Source organism: Melospiza melodia, chromosome 15 (genome assembly GCF_035770615.1).
Source record: "Melospiza melodia melodia isolate bMelMel2 chromosome 15, bMelMel2.pri, whole genome shotgun sequence".
NCBI classification, from domain to species: Eukaryota; Metazoa; Chordata; class Aves; order Passeriformes; family Passerellidae; genus Melospiza; species Melospiza melodia.
In genome coordinates this window covers 8728147-8750123 of record NC_086208.1, presented here as the reverse complement: position 1 = coordinate 8750123, position 21977 = coordinate 8728147, and the positions used below count along the sequence as shown (strand labels likewise).

At 44.6% G+C, this 21977-nt stretch overlaps 2 protein-coding genes across 12 annotated transcripts in view; both read right to left on the bottom strand.

The window, feature by feature from the left end:
* Window positions 1–6685, bottom strand: part of MYO5A (myosin VA) — a 100851-nt gene extending 94166 nt beyond the window's left edge. For 3 of the 8 annotated variants that reach the window (XM_063169672.1, XM_063169668.1, XM_063169671.1), the window contains exon 1: window positions 6530–6683. In XM_063169672.1, the coding sequence (XP_063025742.1) occupies window positions 6530–6556 (27 nt within the window). In that variant the 5' untranslated portion in view covers window positions 6557–6683. Of the gene's footprint in view, window positions 1–6529 lie in introns of all 8 variants that reach the window. The other 5 variants (XM_063169665.1, XM_063169666.1, XM_063169667.1 and 2 more) reach the window with 3 other exon arrangements.
* Window positions 6686–9574: 2889 nt separating this feature from the next.
* ARPP19 (cAMP regulated phosphoprotein 19) lies at window positions 9575–20956 on the bottom strand. Of its 4 annotated transcripts, none has more exons than XM_063169661.1 (3): window positions 20835–20956; window positions 16068–16190; window positions 9575–12831 (listed from the first exon to the last, which is right to left on the bottom strand). In XM_063169661.1, the coding sequence occupies exons 1-3, from the start codon at window positions 20877–20879 to the stop codon at window positions 12661–12663; spliced, it is 339 nt and encodes a 112-aa protein (XP_063025731.1). In that variant the 5' UTR covers window positions 20880–20956; the 3' UTR covers window positions 9575–12660. The 4 variants fall into 4 exon arrangements, with proteins under 4 accessions (XP_063025731.1, XP_063025734.1, XP_063025732.1 ...); XM_063169664.1 differs by lacking the exon at window positions 20835–20956 and adding an exon at window positions 18548–18650; XM_063169662.1 differs by lacking the exon at window positions 20835–20956 and adding an exon at window positions 18353–18620.
* Window positions 20957–21977: the final 1021 nt, after the last annotated feature.

The following is a 21977-nucleotide window of genomic DNA, read 5'->3' as shown; positions in this document are numbered from 1 at the left end:
CCAGATGACCCACTGTGACCCACTCTGTCATTGTCAGTGTCCCCATAGGCCACCCCAGGCTCCTGGAGATCTGCACAGCCCCAGGGCAGGCTTGCCAGCTGCACAGTGCCTTCCCTCACAGCACAAACACCACTGCTAAACCTCACTGGCACTTCTTGCTTTTTAAAAACCCTACTAAAAATAGGCTGCCCAGAAACTGCAGCCATGTGATATTTGGACATTTGTGTGACTTCCTCCAATTCAGCTGGCTCACTGAGCACGTTTCAATAACAAAAATGCTTTCTTTAGTTCAATACAGATTAGGCAATAAGTCTTGTAAAGACAAACTACTTTGTTATTAGAACACATGGAGAGAATTAAACTCCCAAAGGCCCCATAGGCAAACCCTAAGAGCTGGGTACATCTGTATATCCCTTACAACTCAACCTGGAGCTCTCTGTCTCAACCAAAGATAATCATGGTGGTCATTGCACACATTTTCTGATATAGCAGGAACTTGGCAGCACTTTATCTGATCATTATTCATCTAAAAAAATAAGAGCAATCCATTACTTAACCCATCTGGTACATGCTATAAAATGCAGTAGAAAGAGACTGCAAATAACCAGTGGCAGCTCCATGTACAGACGTTACTATTCTGCAAGCACTGCTGGTGACAATTTGGGGTGGGACACAATCCAACATAATCCACTAATATTACCAGGTAAATGTTTTAAAATGGCACTCAAATAATTGAAGAAATAAGACCAAGTATTATAAATGGGACCTTCACAGTTCTTTACATGTAACAAAGAACTAAACTTTCAAGATTAGGTCTACAGAAAGAAAAAAAAAAAAAAAGAAAGAAAAAAAAGAAAAAAAGAAAGAAAAGAAAAAAAAAAGAGCATTTAAAATATAAATCTATTATCACCCCTCCCCAAAAGTAGCTCCAAACAATGCTGCAGTGTTCCATTGGGACTGCAGGATGCACCCTCCCAGGAGCTCTCCCCAGCACCTGCTGTCTGTGACCCCAGCACGGTGGCTCCATCTCCTCCCCCAGACAGGCTCAGCACCCAGGGCAGAGCTCTGGTTCAGTGGGGGCTCCAGCTCAGACCACAGCCTGCCCTGCTCCCCAAACCTCACATTTTGTTTCACCAACAGATTGCTGACATGTCCCAAAGAGCTTTCTCAGCTCCTGCAGCTGCTGTGGCTGACATGTGGCTACAGAGAACAGGGTTTTTACAAAAAACACAGTAAAATGTCAAGGTTAGGTTAAACCAAGTGTTGTTGGACTGTTGGGTAGTTAGATCCTCAGCACCTTTAGTTTAAAGGCAGTAGGAATAAAAAGGGTGCACAGCACTGTGACTTGTCACTAGAGCTGCCACTGTGTTCATTCCAGGGACACAGCAGGTGCCCAGGCAGGGAAGAACTGGAATATCCCCTTTCTGTGGCTGTGCTGGGTTATAGGAAGAGGCAGGTGCAGTTGTACAGCACCCTGTGAAGGCTCCTGCCGTGGGGCTGCCGTTCCTGCACAGCCCAGGTTCGGCTCTGCAGGGTTTGGTGCCAGATTGGGCTCTCTCAGCCCTGCACTGCGAGCTGCAGGCAGGGCAGGAGCCCCAGGAGTGCCAGCCCCGCACCCTGCAGGGACCCAGCTGTCACCTTCTGAGACACGGGGTGACTGCCCAGGGCTCACAGAACGCACACACCACAGGCAGCAGCTCTGCTGTGAATTGTGGAACATGCACAAGTTTTCCTAAGGATATTCTCTGATGGATCTTTGTATACTTTCAAGCCTAATCAACAGGAAAGGAGATTTAATCTATGAAAGAGAGAGCAGCTAACAAGCTCTAAGTGATGTCCAGGTGTCTGAAAGACAAAGTATTTGCTGGTAGAATTGCCTTGTTAAGGTTTGGGGCTGTACCTGCTATCTCAGCCCTACTGGGAGGTTCCAAAGCTTGGGAAAGGATCCCCACTGACAGAGGACACACAGAATGCAGAATTTAGGGGCCACCAGGATGTGTGGCAGAACCCCCGGACAAGGAAGGAACTAACAGAGCCCACCCAAGCAACTGTGCTGAATCTGTTCTGGCTGGGTAACTCCAGCAGGGGCAGATCCTGACCACAGGCACACCAAAACAAGAAATCACCAACCCAAAAAAGAAGAGACTGAGCATGCAAGAGTTAGCATGAGAACCAAGAGAATCATTCACCAATAGAAGACAGAACACTAATTAATAAGGGAACTAGGTAACTTGTAGCCAATGAACATTAATACCTTTGTTGGCTAAACTGTATAACTAGTGAGACGTTTTGGCACTTTGTGGATTTGCCACCCAGCAGCCCTTTCTGAGCAGTACTGTAGCTGTATTTGACTTATTTAAAGTCAAATATCTCAACTCTGTTTGTGGATTGGCCTCTTCCACACTGGGTGAAAGAATCTACTTTAAAACAAGTCAGCACAGCAATATACAGGACTATATAATTAAAGCAGCTTTTTTTAAATCCCAAGAAAAGCCCACTAACAGGCACAGAAATTTTGAAAGAGTTCCACTTTCCCTCCCATGCTCAGGTTGGTTTTTGCTGCATTTCCCTCCCCATGTAGCACCAACATGCCCAAGCAGAGCCATTCCTTGGTCAGTGTCCCCTGTTTGCCATTTTTGCTTGCAAGCAGCCAGCACAGGCGAGGAGAAGACCAAGCATTGTTGCACCTCTGGCTTCACCCCCAGCGCAGCAGCTGCAGCCACGGGACACCAAGAAAGGGCCACTTGCAGCGCTGGGGACAGCACAAGCAGCTTTTGTTCTTGCAGCTTCCTCTGACACTTCCCTAACTCCATTTATTGCTCATAAACCCTCAAACTCAACCATTCCAAGGTCAGCTACTGATATCAGCTTGCCCAGGCCATGCTCTCCAGTGAAAACTGTTTGCTGAGTCCTCTGTGTTCAAAGGAACACTTCACTCACTAACACTGAAATTGGATTAGGCCCTATGCTAGGACCAAGCTAGCTGGAGCCAGCTCCCCCTCATCTCAGACATAATGGAAAGGGAGGAGCACATTGGTAGCAGCAAGAATGAAAATACATGAATCTCTGACTGAATGGATAAATAAATAAATGAGTGCACTGTACACAGCCATACAAAGGGGAAACAGAAATCCCGAGAGGGCAAAGCAGCACGCTCTAGGAAAGCACAGCATGAAAGAGAAACAACTCAAACCCAGGGAAAAATAGATGGAAACAGAGGAAAAAAAGGTGACCTCTTCACTCTGATGTTAAAAGAGGCAGCACAAACACAGTGTCTGATCTGTTTTGTTGATTTCTATCTACAGGGGAGAAGAGCATGTGTTGGGGTTTGGTTTCACACCCCCGACACTCACAGAGGTGACTTGAAACACAAAACATGGCAGTTCCAGCAGATGAGTTCCAGTTCTAGGCAGAGCATTCTCCCCTGTTCTTAATTTCCACAGAAATCAAATTACACTTAACAAAAGCCAGTACATGGCCTAGATTGTCCCTACCAATTTTTATGGGTCAGCAGAGGCAGGTATGTATCTGCTGTTGGACAACAGCTCCTGAAATGCTGAAATGGATCAGTGACATCCAAGCATTGCTCAGTGGGGCTGCAATGACCCAAGAAACACACCAAGGTTCTTCTGTCTGCACAGTCAAAGAAGCAAAACTTCCAGAAATGAACTTACAACAAGACCACTGACCTGCTAGAGGTATAAACCCAACAGGACAAGGCTCAAAAGCATCATGTTTTCAGTAAGAATGCCTGAGATGTGGAACTGATTGAAGCTGCTTCCCCCCAAAACCAAAGCTAACGCCCTCAAGCAGAGCCTGAATTTGCAGAGTCACTGGGCACAGGAATACCTCATGGAATACCACAGGAATACAAAGCCTCGTGGTTTGGGCCCACTGCTCACAACTAGTCTGTGAGTGCCCTTGAGCCAGTCCTTTAACTTAAATCCAAATTTCTAGATTAACTACAGCCATGTCCAACTCCAAGGCTGGCTATATGGCCACCAAATTTAGAAACACATCTGGATGAATCAGAGCAGTAGGGCTTTCACAAGAGTGGAATGACTTCCTCAAAAAATCTGTATAGCTGGTTTCTAACAAAAAAAATTAGCTTGGAAAAATAGGAGTTCTTTTCAGCTATTAGAATATGTGGTTGGGATAGTGGGTGCTAGCTTATGTTGGTAGGCAAAGAACCCAAATTTGAAGGATAACATACTGGCAAACTGGACACACTGGAGCAGAGAGCCCCACTTCCACCACCCCCAGCTGGAAACAAATCTGTTCTGCCATTCTCAGGCAGCACCTGAAGAAATGCTGACAACTTCTTTGCAACTCTCATCCAGTCATCAACATAACCTCACCAACAACTGCTGCAAGTTGCACCAACACGGGCACCTGGAAAACACAGCCAGGTTGGGCTGGGGCAGCCAGGGGGAGAGGGTAAGAGAGCTGCCCTTGCTCCAGGGCACACAGCAGCCACCATGTGCTGAAAATTCATCCCTGACCCTGCTTGCCAGCAAAATATCTATGCCAACACCATCAGTAAGAGCTGATACTGCTCTGGAAGCTTGGGTACTTTAAGCAGCTGCCCTGAATGACAATCTCTGCTTAGCAGTTAAAAAAGCTGTGAAACTCACTCTCTGTGCCTATGTATGTCTCTAAAGAGGACAAGAACAGCCTGGTGTGTGAGAGAAGCACAGGCACAATCCCACTGGCCTGCATCACCCAGTGAGTCCCTCCTGCACTTGTCTCACTTTGTGTTTGCTCTTTTTACCTCAGCACGCTTGGACCTTAAATCCATTATTTATGTTAGCTAATCAAGGATGAGACACTGAATGCTGCTCAAGCAGCAGGCTGCCATGACTTGAGGAAGGAGCCAGCAGAGAGGGAAGGCAGCAGAGTCTCTCCTGAGTGCCCAGCAGGTTTCCCACCCTGGCCTGCCCATCTCTGAGCCAGGCCCTCCTCAGGAATTACAAGGGGCCTTGAGGAATTATAAAGGGTCTTTCCACTCTAACACAGCTCCAGGACAACAGCACACCCACATTTTTTGGAGCAGCTTCTGACCAAAGGATTCAACCACTCAGTGAAGAGAATTCAAGGTCAGACAAAGTTGTAAATGAAAAAAAAAAAAAAAAAGAAAAAAAAAAGAAAAAATAACAAGCAAGTAGTCTGAGCTACGCTCTATGAGACATTTTAATTCCATAAGAAGAACATCAACAGAGAGGGAGAAATCAAAACCACATTTCTAAAGTAACTCCTTACACAGAGTTGGGTGCCTGGAAACAACTCTGCAGTACCACTGCTCCCTTGACCAGAATGGTAAATTTCATCCCTTTGGGACAGTTCAAAGAGGTATTCTTGTATGAGACACAACACCAAGGTGTGCCATACCATTAATGTAGTCAGTATTCTTTTGGGGGTGCCTCACCTCTGACATTCAGTGTCTCCCACACAAATATAGTCAGACACAGGCAAGCAGCCCCTGTGAAGGGACTGCCCGGTTTGGTTTGCCCTGATGCAGCCGCTGTGCTGTCCCACCACTCCTGAGAGGGAGGACTCTACAAACACAGTGACTTATCCATGCCAGAACAAAAGGTCTGTTTCCTTTCCTGCCCTGCAGAGTGCTGGACTGGAGATAATTCTGGACTATTTCACTAAGTGGCTCAAGGATCTAGATGGCGTGGCCTTCCTACCAACACTCTGACTGTGCAAGCCTTTCGAAAGTAGTATCTGGAGTTTGCCATGTTGTACTGCCCTGCTCGATTCCAGTGACCTCTGTCATCCCTTCTGCCCTCAAAGACCTGTTGTCTGTCATTTTTCTCAGATTTATGCGCTAGCTCAAGGCAGAGCAATGAAAACAATGCATTGCTAGAGGTGAAAACAACCATTTGCACATCTCAATTTGCAAGCTTTGCCATCAAGATGCGCAGGGCAGTAACTGTTTCCAGGCAGAAGCTGACGAGATACTAACACACAACACTAAAAAGATTAGAAAAACGTCTGATTAAAGAGCATATGAGAGTCACGCTGCGCATCACTGCTGACTGCAGGGCTTCTGAACGACTGCCAGAAAAGCATAATCCAAAGGTGCAGTGTCACCAAAAAGCGTAGCTGAACAGCAAAGCCGTACAAGAAGCCGCTTTTCCTCAAGGAGCGGCGCGGCGCTTCCGAAGGCGATACCCGAGAGGCGATAACCGAGCGGCCGCACCGCGCTGCATCCCGCCGCTGCCGGAGCCGGGCAGGGCAGGGAGGCTCGGCACGGCTCGGCACGGCTCGGCTCGGCTCGGCACGGCTAGGCAGGGCAGGGAGGCTCGGCACGGCTCGGCACGGCGCTCCCCGCGGGCCCGAGCCCTCAGCGGCGTTGGGGAGCGGCCCCCGCGCCCCCGGGCTGCGGCCCTGGCGGAACCGGGACTGGCAGCGCCGGGAACGGCAGCTCCGGCCCCGTACCCCGCGTCCCCGCCGCTCCGCCGGGCCGCGCTGCCCGCCCCGCGGCCCCGCCGCCCCCGCAGCCCCGGCCCCGCCGCCGCCCTACCTTCGTGTAGAGCTCGGAGGCTGCCATGGCGCAGGGCGCGGGCGGGCGGCCCCTCTGCGGCAGCCCGGCGGCGGGAGGCGGAGGCGGGCGGGAGCAGCAGCAGCAGCAGCAGGAGGAGGAGGAGGAGGAGGAGGATGCTCAGGCGGCGGCCCGCGCCATGTTGCTGCTACCTGGCGGGCTCTGAGCATTGTGGGAGCGGCGGCGGCGTCGGGCAGGGCGCGGGGCGGGCGATGCCTCCCACCGGCGGGCGGGACGCGGCCCCGGCCGAGCGGGGACTCTGCCGCGCCCGGAGCCCCGCAGTGGGATCGGGCACTGGGGCTGCGCCCCCCGCTTTGTGCCGCAACCGGTATTCCTCCTCTCCCTTAGCATCCTTTTTTTTTTTTTTTTTTTTTTTTTTTTAAATTCATTTTATTCTTTCTCTGCTACACTGAACAAATTACTCGTTATGTCATCAGGGATATTTATAATTTCCTGCTGGAGGCGCGGAGGAGGCTCCGCACCGTGGGCAGCACCAGGCGCAGGGAACCGTCCGGTCCCTTCCTTTCACGGGCGCCGATTTTAATCCCACCCTTCAAATTGTAAACAATCTCCTTCAGCTGGATTGCATTTGTCATTCAAACCGTGGCTGAAGGCACTGACTGAAGGGAAATGGGCCCAAACCAGTTCCTTCAGTAATTAAGTCCATTCTCACCAAGACATGGAGGTACACATCTTTGAGAAGTTTAACATCGATGTCAAATGGGAATGAAAAGCGTTGTCCATGTTCCAGCAAGGTCTCAAGATGACACCCAACTCCTTTATCATTCATTAATGACTGTTTTGTACAGCTCAGGTTATGTCAAAGCGTTCTTTTGACAGCAGAACTGAAGCTATTACTCTCTTTCTCTATTTTCATTTTCCACCTTGGAAATACATCCTACTAGTCCAAGTGGTCCAAAATACAAAGCAAGTTTGAGATAGGTAAGTTTGCCACACTCTCCACCAAAGTGCTTTTGCCTATTTATTATCCTCTCTCAGAAGTCAGCTGTGTATTCAGTGGGTTGTATCTGCACTGCCCCTGAAACTCACAACTACCAAAGAAACAGACAAACCTGTTTACAGAGAAACTGAACCGTGAAAGCAATGGGTCAGAAATCACTCATCAATTTAGTAACAGAGAGAAAACACTATCCTGACTCTCAAAACAAACACTCCCAATAAGTGCTTAGCTGGACTTTGTTGCTGCTATCTGAAAAGGAGATGGAGAAAGTAGCAAGAACAAATAGGAAATAGCCAAGAGGAAAATATGTACCTTACCCAGAGTTGTTTGCATTAGGTGCAGATATATGGCCTTCACAGCTAGGAAACTAAAGTTAGTAAACTCAAAATAGAGATTAAAAAACCACCTGGTTCTGCTGGGAGAGTTTAAAATAACGTGAACAGAATTTTAAAAATACATTCCTTCCCATGTTCTGCCAGCATGTCCAGGCTTATCAGCCACGATTGCTGTTGCTGTGCCACAGCAGGAGGCTCAGTCCAGCAGACCTGGACATTCACTCTCAGTGCTATAAAAGCCCAGAAGGGTTCCTGGGAGCTGCTGTCCAGGCCAGGGGTGAGGTTTTGGCTAAGCTGTGTTCATAGCTGCTCTCCATCCCTCTGCCAAGGCGAACCAGGGAGATCTATACTAAAACTACCAGACACCTTTCATGTGCAACACTGGAACTATAAACAACTGAAATTTCAGTTTTGTTTTCAGAAAGGACCTGGACCTCCCCTCTGTGTGAAGCTTCACATCAGATATTTTGAACCCTTTAAATTCAAAGACACTCATTTCAGGAGTTTGCCTGGACTGTGGATTACTGATCTCAGCCACCCACAGCTGGAGCTCAGGAGCCAAATGTAATGAGCCACAGTAAAAAATAGATATCTGAGTCCAAAATATGCTATGATTTGACACAATTTGCATAAACCAGGATTTCAAATCTGCCATTAAGGACAGGAATTGGGGGCATTGAAAGTTGCCAGGAAACAACCTTTTTGCAATGTATCCAGAGTGACTGCTTTAAGATGCATCCTCTGTATCAAGTATTTGCTGGCATGATTTTAAAAGACCCCATCTCTTACCTTGCACATCTTTTTGAAAACATGGAATTTTTTCATAGCATAGATCCCAGGGTGTTCCAGATAACAGCGTACAGATGATGTAACTGACACAGTCCACATGTAGAATTTCATACTGAATTTTTATGCAATTTTTTTTCAGCAGTTAAGAAGCATTTGCCCTATCTTTTTTCTTACATCTGTGTTCTGTTCATATCTGTGATCTGTTCAACTGTGGCAGAGAAATTCCCTTCTCACACAGGACTTCCTATTCTGTTGTCATGCTGTACAATGAGTGAGCAGCGAGTTCTCTGCCAAGCCCATATTCTCACACCTCAAGGACCAGGCCTGGAGATTTTAGCTATAAAAACAAACAGGGCTGGCCCAGCCAGTACTGATGGAACTGTTAAGAACTCTGCAATGTAATACAAGAGATATGTAGGAAGAGAGAAAACCATGTACCATGCTGGTATGCAGAGCACAGAGGGTGTTACTGTAACCCTGGGGACTGAGCTAACTGTGTAAATAACACCCATGGAGCTGGAAGCTGTGCAAAGATCAGCCTCAGGCTGACTGGGAAATTAGTGGGACTCTTTTCCAGCATTGTTGTTTCTGGAAATGTTGCCATATTTAGGCCAACAGTCTAAAGCAATGCAAACTTCTTTGCACCAAGCTGGTTCCCAGACATCCCCTTCATTCAGTGCAAGGGACCCAAACAATCATCTGTTACGGAGTTTTCAAACAATAAGCTTTAATTGCCTTAATAGAAAAATAAGCACTGAAATATATATAAATGTGATTACATTAAAGTAATTCTGTAGTCTAACATACTAGAAACCAAAGCCCAGTCATATTTTTAATGATACAGAGTAGTAAGATTTAGGGTTTAGAAATTTTCCACAGAGAATACCGAAGTATCCAGTATTGTTTAGGAAAACACAGTAAAGATGAGACAAACCTCCATGGTGCAATAAAAACTAAGTAAATCAATTTATTCTGTATACTATACAACGTGTAAGTTTGTAAAGAACAATTGACATTTTTATCACCTTAACATCTTGACTGGGTGTAAATATGTCCAACAAAATGTACTCCTGTGGCCTTTACACAAACACTGTCCTACTACATCAAGAACAATGAGAGGGAAGCCTTTGGTGTTACAGATTTGGGGACATATCTGTGAAGTTGTAATTAATCCACTTAACTATCTCAAATAAAATGTTGGTGCTATCTGCTATAACAAGCCTACATGAGTACTACTCTAACAACTAAACACTATCTTTAAAGGCAAGATATGAAAGGGACTGCCAGTCTACAGTGTGGACAGGTTTTCTTTGAAAAAGGCAATTATCAAATGGTAAAACTCATATAATACATTATGTACATCAGTTTGGATAGCTGAGTTATCTTGCTGGAGTAAGCTGAAAATAAGCATCCATCTGCAGTCATGTTCCATTTCCTGTTAAGTGACTACTGGACTTGAGTTTTATACAGTGTACAGAATCAAAATAGCTGTGCCTGCTGCTGAGGTCTGTCAGATGTGAAGGCTCATAATCAGTCACTGACCTAGTTAGTATTACAGTACTTCAAATATACACATGGAGAATATATTCATAGCTGAATTTGTAGTTATCTTAGGAACTGCAAGTCACTGAGTGAGCACTGGAAGAGCTTGTGTTGTCCAACCAGGAGGACAAGCTGAGTTGTAGCTGAGTGAGTGGAATGTTTAAATTTAAATGGCTATCTTTTTAAACCTTCCCAAACATCAAGAGAACTCACCTTAAGGGAGCTACAGAATAGTGGCACCAGACAATACACAGCAAGTCACCTTATGTTGTTCAACATTTGTTTCAGGCCCAATCCTATTGTTAATTTCAATTTCATTTATACATAGAAAAATAAAGAAGGATTTTCACATTAGAACCAACATTTATAAAAAGCAGCTTGCTTTAATATTTCCAGTTTCCTTGTTATTCTTCCAGCCTAATTTCTTAAAGAACTCAAGTAGGTCAATTTCTTCAAACTGTTCTGCAAAAACCACAAATTATTTGTAATACTAGTGGAGGATAAGGAGTAAGGACAGGCTTGACAAAGCCCATCTAACTACTAAAACAGGGCTATACAGACTCAAGCAGAATCAGGTTAGCAATTCTGAAATTCTCTGGAATTGCTTCTCTGAATCAAAAATGTGACATAGACACTACGTTCTGATCAAAACAGGACCAAATAAAGACTATTCAATTTCTCTTGACCATTTTGTTTGCCTCTAGAAGAGAGCATTGCAGAAGATATGGGCCAGCATTGGTATTGACTAGCAGTCCTCTATACCCCAAGACCTTTCGGAATATGTCAGCACAAAGTACAAGCTTCTAAAAACATGCAGCTTCAAGTGTTCTCTCTTGTGATACTCACATTGGTGCTTTGTTTCCAACAGGCTCTTTCCAAACTAATTTTTTTTTAAAAAAGCATTCAGTAAATTGATCTTTTAAAAGAGTTTCTTGTTCTCCCAAAGACTTCGGCTGTGACTACCTATATGAAAATCAATTAAATTATGGATCATACTCCACTTTCAATATTCTGGTTTCATCGAACTAACATGTTTTAAATGCATCAATTCACCTAACTAGCACTAACTATGTATTTTGTCTATCAAATACAACCTTCATCATAAACATGGACTGGAGTTCAATCCTATTTTCTGCTATGAAAAGTTACCTATTTCTAAATAAGTCATTATAGAAATACCTTTCCAGATATTTGTTTCCACAAAGCCAATGAGGGGCTGCTGTACAACAAAGAAAAGGAAATAATTTACTACCTCTTCAGGAGTCCAAGAAAAAAAAATATCCTTCTGCTTCCAGAAGTCTAAAGTAGCTCAAAGCCAATTGCATATCAAACATCAGTGAGCCTAAATCTGGTGTTTGCCACACAGGGAACTCTCTTAACAGTACACTTAACCATATTCCATGCCAACAGACAGAGCATTTCTGCTTTAAAAGCTTAAACAACTGCTGAACATAAAGGGCACTTGCCTGCAAATATAGGTACAAATTCCAAATTTATACTTGAATGCTGGATATTGTTGTGAAACAAAACATACAACTGCAAAAGCGTAAGGATGAGTCAAGTGTAAATGTGTTTCACAAATTTCAGGTATACAATTTTTACTTTCAGTAGCAAGATTCTGGGCTCTTAGTTTCAGGACAAGACTTTGAAAGATACAGAATCACTTGTGCTTTGATTGGCACATTATCTGCTTTTTAAAACATAAAACTAATAGACGTTTGCAAAAGGTTGTGCAAAACTATTGTATTTACAAAAAATGGCACAAGAGTGAATTCAACAGTCTATGCACATGCACACTTCATCCACATCTTCAACAAAAGTGTGTCCTAAGCTACAGAACTGAAAAGAATACCAGCTTCAACAGGCAGTTGTCAATAAGCACTAGGTTCACAAGAGTTACACCAGAATGGGCAAATATTGCCCAAGTAAAAACTCTATTGTTAAAGCTGAAACAGGTTTAAGGCCGTTCAAGTTCAAAAGCAGAAACAAAATTCAATCAGAGCCCTGTCTTTGTTTTTATACATGCTTCACCATCTAGCAACTTGTGGTCTAAACCTCTATTTTAGACAACAAACCCAAACACGGAAGAAAAACCCAACACAACTGGAGGTTATATTAAATACAAATATGCTGTAATTAAGATGAAATAACAAAAGCAGAAACATTAGAAGTTGTAAAACTTGCGATGTCACTTGCTGGAACCAGTCCTACACTAGGAAATGGGCAATATGTACATTTTCAAGTAGATTACATTGCTCTAACCAAACTTGTCCTTTTTAATCAGTGCATTGTTCTCAACTAGACCAAATACTACATTTTACTCTTAACTGTATTCCCTTACAATAGCAGCACATGCTATCGCTACCTGCAAAGCTGTCAGTCTCATGACTTAGTGTAAGAAAGAAAAAGGGGGATGTGAGGGTGAGAAATAACTATTAAGGAGAAATAACAGGAATGAGAATAATCATGCAGTTCAGGTGTTCTCGTCAGCCAGCCAGCTTGCTAGCAACAAGAGATGGTTTCCGCTGAGGAAGATCCTGTGGAGTAGGAATATGGTCACCAGTGACTTCTGTCTTGTCAGGAGCTGCAGTAGGCAGTTGCTTATTCTTCATTTTTGCTTTAGCCATGTTGTAGTCACCAGAATCAAAGTATTTTTGCTAGAAGACAAAACACACATATTTAAAAGCCTGAAATCTTATCAGACGTATTCACCGAATTATATTGGCAAATAGATATTTTAGATATTAAAAAGTTGCAAAATCTCTGTGATTTGTCAAAGTAGGTCTATGTTGATTAAAAAAAGCCCAAGACTAGTAAGCATAGACAGCTGGAACTCTTAACATCACTGTGAACAATAATCTGAACATTACTTTTGCCTTGGTCTTCCCGAAAACTCATCTCACACTACTGAAACCCTGGGGTTTGCAAATTTTGTTGCACTGAACAAGTTCTGCTACTCAGAACAATAACCAAACAATGCACAAATTAAAACTGGAGAACAGAGCCTGATCTATCACACCAGAGAGATCTATCAAAGTATCATCAAAGTGTGTGCTAACAAGAAAACCTCTTCTCTGCACACATTAAAACAGTGAAACCGTGATCTCTAAAGTTCTCAAACCAATTATTTAGCAAAGTCAAATCTACTGTACAGTCCTGAAAAGCCCTAGGTCAAGGAAATTATTATCCCCCATTCCATTTTTTTCTGAATACAAAAGTAAGTTTTAAATTCCTAGTTGAAAAACAGCGTTCCTTAATATATCAGCAAGTTTTTATTAGCATTACATTTAAGAGTAGCCAGACTTCTCAAAATGTTAAATTATCTATGCATGTCAAAGCCAAATGACTGTTATTTATCCACATCATGGTAAAATGAGGCATGGAATTTCATCCAATTCTTCAACTGCTCACTGACACATTTTGCAGGAAAAGTTGCATTGTTTTTATATCTCACCATGAGGTCTACCACTCAGATACTCATAATCCATGATTTTGAACAGATTTTGTACGAGGCAAAAAAATTAGATTCAGGATTAAGACTGACACCACTGACTACTGCTTACAATCACAACCATGTCTGAAGATAGACCACCCAGTTAGATTTGTACAGCCTTAGTCCTCAGCCAGCTGAACAACAGCCATCATGACCTGCCATGTCCAAGTGCTTCTGGGCAGCACAGTGCCACCACAGCCTTTATTCTACATTAGTACTAACCAGCTGTAAAATGCTCAGCAGCAGCAGTTGCTAGACAGAAGTAACTTGAACTGGCTTTAAATGTTCCCTGGCAGAGCCCTGAAGTTACCTGATCTATCTCTCCCATAGTCTGTCGTACATCTGAATCACACACTTTTATTTATAAACCTTCCCAGAACAATCCTTTTGATGGTGTAATCCCTATTTACACCAAAATGTTCTAGCACTACTTCTGCAGCCTAGGCCTCAAGGTAGAACATAATCTGATTTGGAAAAACATTTCCCATTTTGCCCTTTAAGACTGAAGCAACCGAAAGAAACTTCTAAACAGCAACTAGGTAATAACAGAACCATTTGATCTTCAGATGTGATACAGCTGTTAGCAGATATCTTTCTGTCTAAGAGTTCCAAACAGAATCCTCCCACGGGAGCATGATCTAGTACTGTTCTCATCTACCACTATTCCAGAGAAAGTGTGCTGGTAATGGTGTGTGCATCAAATACAGAACATTTCTGGACCTGGCAGAGTGTGTCCTGGTTGCAAAGCTGAAGATGATTTGAGCTACAGCTGACCACAGAAGAATATTTGAGAAAATCCACCATCTCTCATGGTTTAGGATATCAATCCATTTCTTCCCTTTAACTTATTCCTGAACTTTCCTGATTCATTCTAGCTTCTCACAGATGGCCTGAATTTGATCAACCCTTTCAAATCCAAGGATGTCTGTCCAGGTGTCTTCCTGTCACAAACAGTATCTGATAGCACATACACTATCCTCACTCTATTCTAACTCTCATCAGTGCAGGCAGCTCAAAGTATACCAGAACTCCTACCAAGTAAAGGAGCCTCTTCATTTAAGACACTGAGCACACTAAATTGAAATTTTAAAAAATTGAATAAACTTATTATCACCACATCAGGAACTGCAGGAGACCTATTATGAATTGGAACCCACAAGTTTATGCCATCTTTCATCAGAGCAGCAAAAGTCAATTAAGATGGCCATGGATCTGTCTGTGCTCAAATCTCAAAGTCCATGCTGCAAGAGCCTTTGCATTCAATGTGTATAATTAAGATGGAGATATTGTACAGGCTGTTATTGCTGGTGGTGAGATTCTCTCACATTTGCACCAAGTGCAAGCAGCCATAATTCCTTTATGGTTATCAATCTTTACTGACTGAATGCTGGCCTGTTTTCCTGAGATATCATCACAATACAAACTTACCACTCCCTTCTGTGTCTACACATACCCTGAACCCAGTGAAGTCTCACTGAGGCTGCAGAGTAACTCAGAGGGAGTCACCTCAGCCACCACCTGCCCAGCCATTAACTCTGCTTCATGTCTTCCAACTCATGAGACAAAGATGATGCAAAAAACCTGCCAACAGTAACAATCCCCAAGAGATGTTACCAGATAGCACAGAATTAGATCAGCACTGAACTGCATCAGCTGGTTTGTGAAGGATTTATACCTGGAATCGTTGTGTGTACTGAAAGGGCCTAGACAATAGTGACAACGGTGTGACAGCAATGAAAGCACCACCAGAAGCTGTGACATACCAGGATTATTACAAGAACAGAGTCCCAGCATGCCTGAAAGGCATTACATAATCACTCTATGAATAATTAAACTAAAAATCCCCCAGTCAAATAGCTAAGAAGAGACATTGGTTAATGTGGTACAATACTGAAATATTAACTCACTCTTCATTTTTCTATCATTATTTTTGGGTCTGGGTGTATATCCAGAATTATACAACCATTGTCAAACCACTAATGTCAGATAATGCCTGGTCTAACAGCAGGCACCAAACTCTCTCGTGCCAGAAACATGGATAAAAGGAGTGGACATCGATTTTGGGGGCATAAGAATGGGCAGGATAAAATCACTACAAAATAAGGATGAGTTCCTAATCTTTGGTGTTTACTTCACAGGTTTTTTTCAAGTCTATCACAGCAGCTTCTAAGTTTAATTTTTTATAACAAGTGTGGTTGAGACCCTGATGCTGTAAACAGCTATCCTGCCAACCTGGCATTTGTTGTGCAGAGACAAATTTGTCTTCCTTGTGCTTTCTCAAAATTTAAGGTTCTTAGGACTCTTTAACCATGCAAAGGCCTGTGCATGAGGAAAAAAAATCACAGATACAGGAAATTTGGATTTTTTTTGTCTATACCCTGTGGACAATAAAGAACTTACTCCTTTTTGAAGCCTCTTCCTCAAGAAGTCTGAGCCCCCTGGCTTCTGGCCCAGATGAGGATATCTTGCTTTCAATTTTGCTTCTTCAGCTTTTTCTGGACTCAACACCTTATCCTCCATCTCCTGAAAGACAGTGAGTGATACAGTAAGTGAAACATCCCACAATGTATATTTATGCAGAACAGCTTTGCAGGTAATACACCCACAGCCCACTGCTGCTACCAAGTGAGCATAACAATTATCTGATTAGACATTTTCAAAGACTCTTCCTCAGATGCTGACAGCAACTGTAGGAGTTCAGCCTCCCATTTTAGACACCTTTCCTGGAGATGCTGAAAATGTCACACTTCCCTCTCAAAGAAAAGCAATTTGAATTAGTCAATCTTGAATTAAAAAGCTCAAACAAAACTGGAGGTTTTTTTGGTCAAAACAAGGGGTCCACTAAGAACAAACACTGAATAGTGAGCAAAAACCACAGGGCTTTTTTTTTCCAAATGCCTGTTTCACTATTTAGTTGCTTAGGCAGATTGGCACTTGCACTGCCACACTGATCTGTATGGCTGCTCCAGCCTAATGTGTTGATATTCACTGTGAAACAGTCTCAAAAACATGCCTGCTGTTACATTAATAGCAATACTGTGTTTCTCTATACATGCCTATAATTACCCTGAAATTATGAGGATGAAGACAGTTGGGTAGTGCATTTGTGTAAAATAAAATGCCTATTTTATGAGCATACTGTAAAACATGGATGCTCAAAATAATAATTTAGAGATATTCATTTGGCAAAACTGCAATTTGTTCACTGGCCTCTACTTCACACTCATCTTTTCCATGTCCATGTAGCAATTTAATATATGAAATACAATTTATTCTGTTGAATCATTTCTAAAATATCTTGCATTCAAAATTCTTGGTCTGTTTTTTCCAGAATTTGGCCACAGCCTTTTTTTTTTTTTTAAGGAAAACCATTCCTGGTTCAGAGAAAATATATGATTTGCACCGACTGCTGCAGCACAGAATTGTTGTTATCACCTGAAGCACAGAAAGACTTTCAGGCAGCAAGTAAGAATTGCCACTGAAATCAGGAGGGTGTCATTCATCTATGACTAAGATTTCATGTCCACTTTGAGCTGCTCAGGCAGCCCTTCATACTCTTTTCCATGCCTGTCATCATCCTTTGCATTGCATTGATCAGCATGACTGCCTGTATTCCCCTTTTAGACTTTACAGAAACTAATCCAACAAAAAATAAGCCATTTCTGATTTTTTTTTCCTTCTCCCCTTGTTGGGCTGTTTCGTTTGGATGGGCTTGCACGGGCTGGATGAGCAGGCAGCTGCACAAACAGGTTAACACAGCAGCAGGAGGACAGGGACACAGGGAGCAGGGAGCTACTTAAGCCACAAGTGTAGAGAACAAGAGCCACCACCAGACTCGCCATCCCTAAGCGCTCTCTATCTCCTATAGACTGCTCCAGGTTGTGACAGATTCAACATCTTTCTGGTAAGGTGCCTCAGAAACAAAGACTGTAACAGATTTAGAATATAACATTTTCTAGTTGCTCCATTTAGGCAAACACCTCAAGGACAGCTTTGCACAGTACAACAGGAAACTGAATTAACTGCTCTCCCAAGGAAAAAACAGAAACTCTCATAACAATTAAAAAGAAACTACAGCGGCAACAGGAACCAATGCTTTTTATTAGATGAAAATGCAGCTAGGAAATACAAAATCCAAACATATAAAATAAAGGGCAAAGTCTCCCTGGCACTCCTGAGCATAGAACTACACCATTTCTCACTAGGCAGTATCACACTAGCCAAGCCCAGGGTTCTCATGCCATACAAAGATCACACAGCAGCTGCTCTCCCCATTGTGGTTTATCAAAATGCCACCACAGCCTGGATCTGCTCAAAAGTAATCCTTTCAGCTCAACACTATGAACACCTAATGCTGAATCACTGGGTACTCACTGCTGAGCCAACACACAAAGTATTAGAGGGGGCACATTTTGCCACACTAAAAGCCAAAAGGACGTATTTTTTAAGACAAGAGGACCAACAATAAATAGCTTATATAAATATGTATTCACGGTGCATCAAAGGAGACATTTATGCAAACTCACAGGGCTGACAAATGATGGCACAGCAGGCAATCCAAACAAAAACATCGTGTTATGCATCAATGCAGCTCAAAAGGATACAGAGCACGGCGCTTCTTCTGGATGACCAACAACAACTAAGACCCAAAACCCCACAGAACACAAATTAAAGAATTTCAATACCACGACTTGGGGTGTCAAACAAAACCAGCTGACAGCAGGTTCAAGAAATACTCAAGACAACAGCTCTTCACGTAAAATACAGTTAAGGTGCAGAACTCCTGGCTGAAGGATACAGGGAGTGCCAAGGATTTAGATTCAGAAAGCAATTCGCTGTGTTCATTTGCAGCTCAGAAGCCTAAACCAGATTGCTGAGACCTCGGAGAGTTTTCCTGGGAAGATCACTGCCTGCACGTCCTGATCTTATGTTCTTCTGAGGACTAAATGGTACTGAGCACTCCCAGAGACTTCAGCCCAAGCCACTCCTACATTCAGAACATTCCCCCTTGAATTACAGAAGCAACAACCAAGTGACTAACAAATGACTGGGGAGTGGGCAGAAATCAAGATATACCACGCTCTTCTTCCAAGTGACAACCACACAAAAGTTATAATTTTAGTTCTCTACAGGAACCTGACACAGCTCATGAAGTCATTAAAATGATCTACCAGGAAGGCAGTAGTTACCTAACTCACTTAAAGACAGCTTTTGCTTTTAATCTTCACACAGGTTCTAGCAGCATGAAGTTCTGTATCTGCTGGACAAGTGACCTGCATGACTAAAAAACAGCCAGCAGCCTTTGAGAACCCTGATATGAATGGCTCATCTTTGGCACAAGACATCAGACAAAATGCAAAGCAGAAAATGGGAACAACACAGCAACAGCACAACCCTACAGCAAACTGATGTGGCAAAAACCAATCCAACAGCAAAATGCACCAACTCTAAAAGTTTCCTGAAAAATACAGGCTTCTAAGGCCAAAAGGGTCAACCAAGCATACATTCTCCTATGTCCAAAGTTTCTTTGTTTCTGAACTTCCCCCTGCCACTGTCCTGAGTTCTCACACCAAGAACAGGAAACGCTGATTTTTGGCAGATTTTCAGTTTGTATCACTGTAGCTAAAAACCTTTCTCACTCAGCACAAGCTTCTTACAGCATGTCAGAAAGTTTGGAAAAAAGCTCTGATCATGAAAACACTGCCTCAAAGTTCATTTAGGGGCGACATCTTTTTGAAGCATACATATGAATAAGTACTGCAAACTGGGTTGTTTATGTAAGTGTTTCAGAGCTAAGCATTAACCAAGTGAGTGCTCAGTTCTGCCTACCCAGACAAATTGTTTTAGTGGAGGTTAATATTGCAATGTCATAACAGCACTGATAGCACAGTATCACACTAGGACATAAACTCAGAGAAAGCAAAGTTTTATTTTATTGATGTTATGTAATTTTTCTTGAACACATTGCCAGAATAAAATTAAATTAGGAGAGAAGCAAGGACCTCCCATCTGTCAAGTAAAAGGTAATTTCTCCAAGCAGTGCATAAGCATGACATTTCAAGACTTCACTCTGAAAGTTGGTTAGGAAAATCAGCCCCAGTCACCTGACTTCATCAGAACACCCTAGAAGGCATTACAATAAACTTGCTGCCACATGTTTAACTATGCTCTTATTACAGAGCTATTCTAGGAGTGCTGCATAGGCCAGGGACTTATTTTTATAGGCTTTGAACAGGAACAGTATCCGTTCAGCAGCCTACCTGGCATGGACGTTCAGTCACGCTGCAGAACACACCTATTTAAGAGCAGATTACAGACCTGACAAGGAGCTGGTTCTGATTACTGCACCTACTGAGAAGGTATCATTCCATATTAACCCCCAAAGCTCTACCTGTGCGACTAACTCATATTACAAATTGTAAATTATTAAACAAAAACTTAACAGCTGATGTAGATCAAGCTTTTTCCTTTAGCGTCCTTCAAAGCAGTACTTGCGTTTCATAACTTCTCCGGATGATCGCCGCGGGGATTGCAACCGGGCTCCCACGGCAATGACAAGACTAAAAAACAAACGGCTTCCTAAAGTCACAGCACAGCCACCTATGAAACCAAACCCCACCTGAGAAATGACACAATTATCAGTGAGATGACATAAGAGGGACACAAGATAACCCAGCCAGTTATTCTTTCTAAAAGCCTTAACTAGCACAGGTCACGGCCGTTGTGATTTGGGTATTTCCGCTCCTGAACTGATTACATTAAAAACTGACCATTTTTTAGAAGTGAAACAAACGTTTAGCCTGCGGATTATGGCTGGTGTCCATCCGGCCATTGCGATCGTGAGCCGCAGGCCGGCGCGGCCCGCGGAGCACCCGGAGGGAGCGGGCCCGAGGCCGGACAACGAGCGAGGGAGCGCCGCGGGCCCGGCCAGGCGGGCGCACAGCGCCATGGGCCGGAACAGCCGCTCCGGAGCCATCGTGCTGCTGCGGCTCCTCCGCCTGCAGCCCGGGAGCGCCGGCCGGCCCTGCTGCGCTCCCACAGCCCGGGGCAGGCGGTGCGGCCCGCGGGGCTCCCCGGGCCGAGCGAGGGAGGGACAGGCCCGGCCGCGCCGATGGAGGCGGGAGAGGCCCCGCGGGGCTCCCTGTGCTCCTCGGCCCGGCCACCCACCTTCTGCTCCTCGGCCGAGGCGGGCTCGGGGCTCTCGGCAGACATGGCGCCGCGGCAGCGGGACGGCGGGGCCGGGCGGGAGGGAAGCAGGGAGCGAGGGAAGGAGGCGGGCGGGAGGCGCGGCCGCGGCTCCTCCGCGCTGCTGCTGCTGCCTCTGCTGCGGCTGCTGCCGCCTCCTCCCGCACAAGATGGCGGCGGCGGGCGCGACGGAGCGTCGGCGGGGCCAGACTTCCTCCGCCTCGGCCCCCGCGCGCGGGCTGGGCAGCGGGGGCGGGATCCGCCTGCGCCCCGCGCGTCACGTCCGGGAACGCGGGTTCGAGGCCCGAGCCCCAGGGCGGCTGTCGGAGCCTGGATGGGCTCGGTGCCCTTCCCGTTCGAATGACAGAATTACAGAAACATCGGGGTTAGAAGAGATGTTCAGTGTGGTCCAGTCCACCCTCACAGGCGTCACTGTAACCACTAAAGCACATCAACCGGCGCCAGGGCCATACGTGTCTTAAAACACCTCCAGGGATGGTGACTCCATCGCCTCCCTGGGCGCCTGACCAGCCCAACAGTGAAATGAAATTCTTCCAGTATCTCATGTGAACCGCCCGTGTCAGCTTAAGGCCATTTCCTCTGGTCCCCTTAGTGGCCCCCAGCTCCCCTCCCCTCACCACAGGCCCCTCACCCCGGCTTGTCCAGCCTGCACGGCCTGCCCTGCTCAGCCTCAGCCTAAAGGGGAAAAGCTTTTACTGCTTGGATAAAGTCAGTTCTTTTGGCCACTTTTAGTGAGCAAAACACAAGGAGCTGAGTTCTCAGTGGCATTACTCGAGGATCTCACAAATCCCAGACAGCAGCTGACAGGATAGGAAGGCTCAGTCCATTGGAACTCCTTAACGGCACAGTATCAAGTGATACTGAGTATTTTATTCCCTCCCCATCTTTCCCTGTCTGGTTCTTGGCTGAAAAATAACCTTCTGTGGACTCTCTTCAAGGGGTTTAAATAGCCCACCATCAATAAATCTTTAGGGGTCCCTGAATAAATGGATTATGTGAACAGCAAGGTGTGGATTAGCACAGCTCAGGAGGGATGGGCCAGGACAGGCTTTGTGTGATTATGCTTGGGAAGAACATGAGAGGCAGCTCAGAAAGGTCTGTGAA

Excerpts from the sequence above, each read along its gene's own strand:
- ARPP19 (XM_063169661.1), bottom strand. The coding sequence starts at position 20,879 with ATGTCTGCCGAGAGCCCCGAGCCCGCCTCGGCCGAGGAGCAGAAG. Across the intron at positions 16,191-20,834 it reads CCTCGGCCGAGGAGCAGAAG|GAGATGGAGGATAAGGTGTT; the intron begins GTGGGTGGCCGG and ends ACTGTCTTTCAG. Across the intron at positions 12,832-16,067 it reads GGAAGAGGCTTCAAAAAGGA|CAAAAATACTTTGATTCTGG; the intron begins GTAAGTTCTTTA and ends TTTGTCTTCTAG.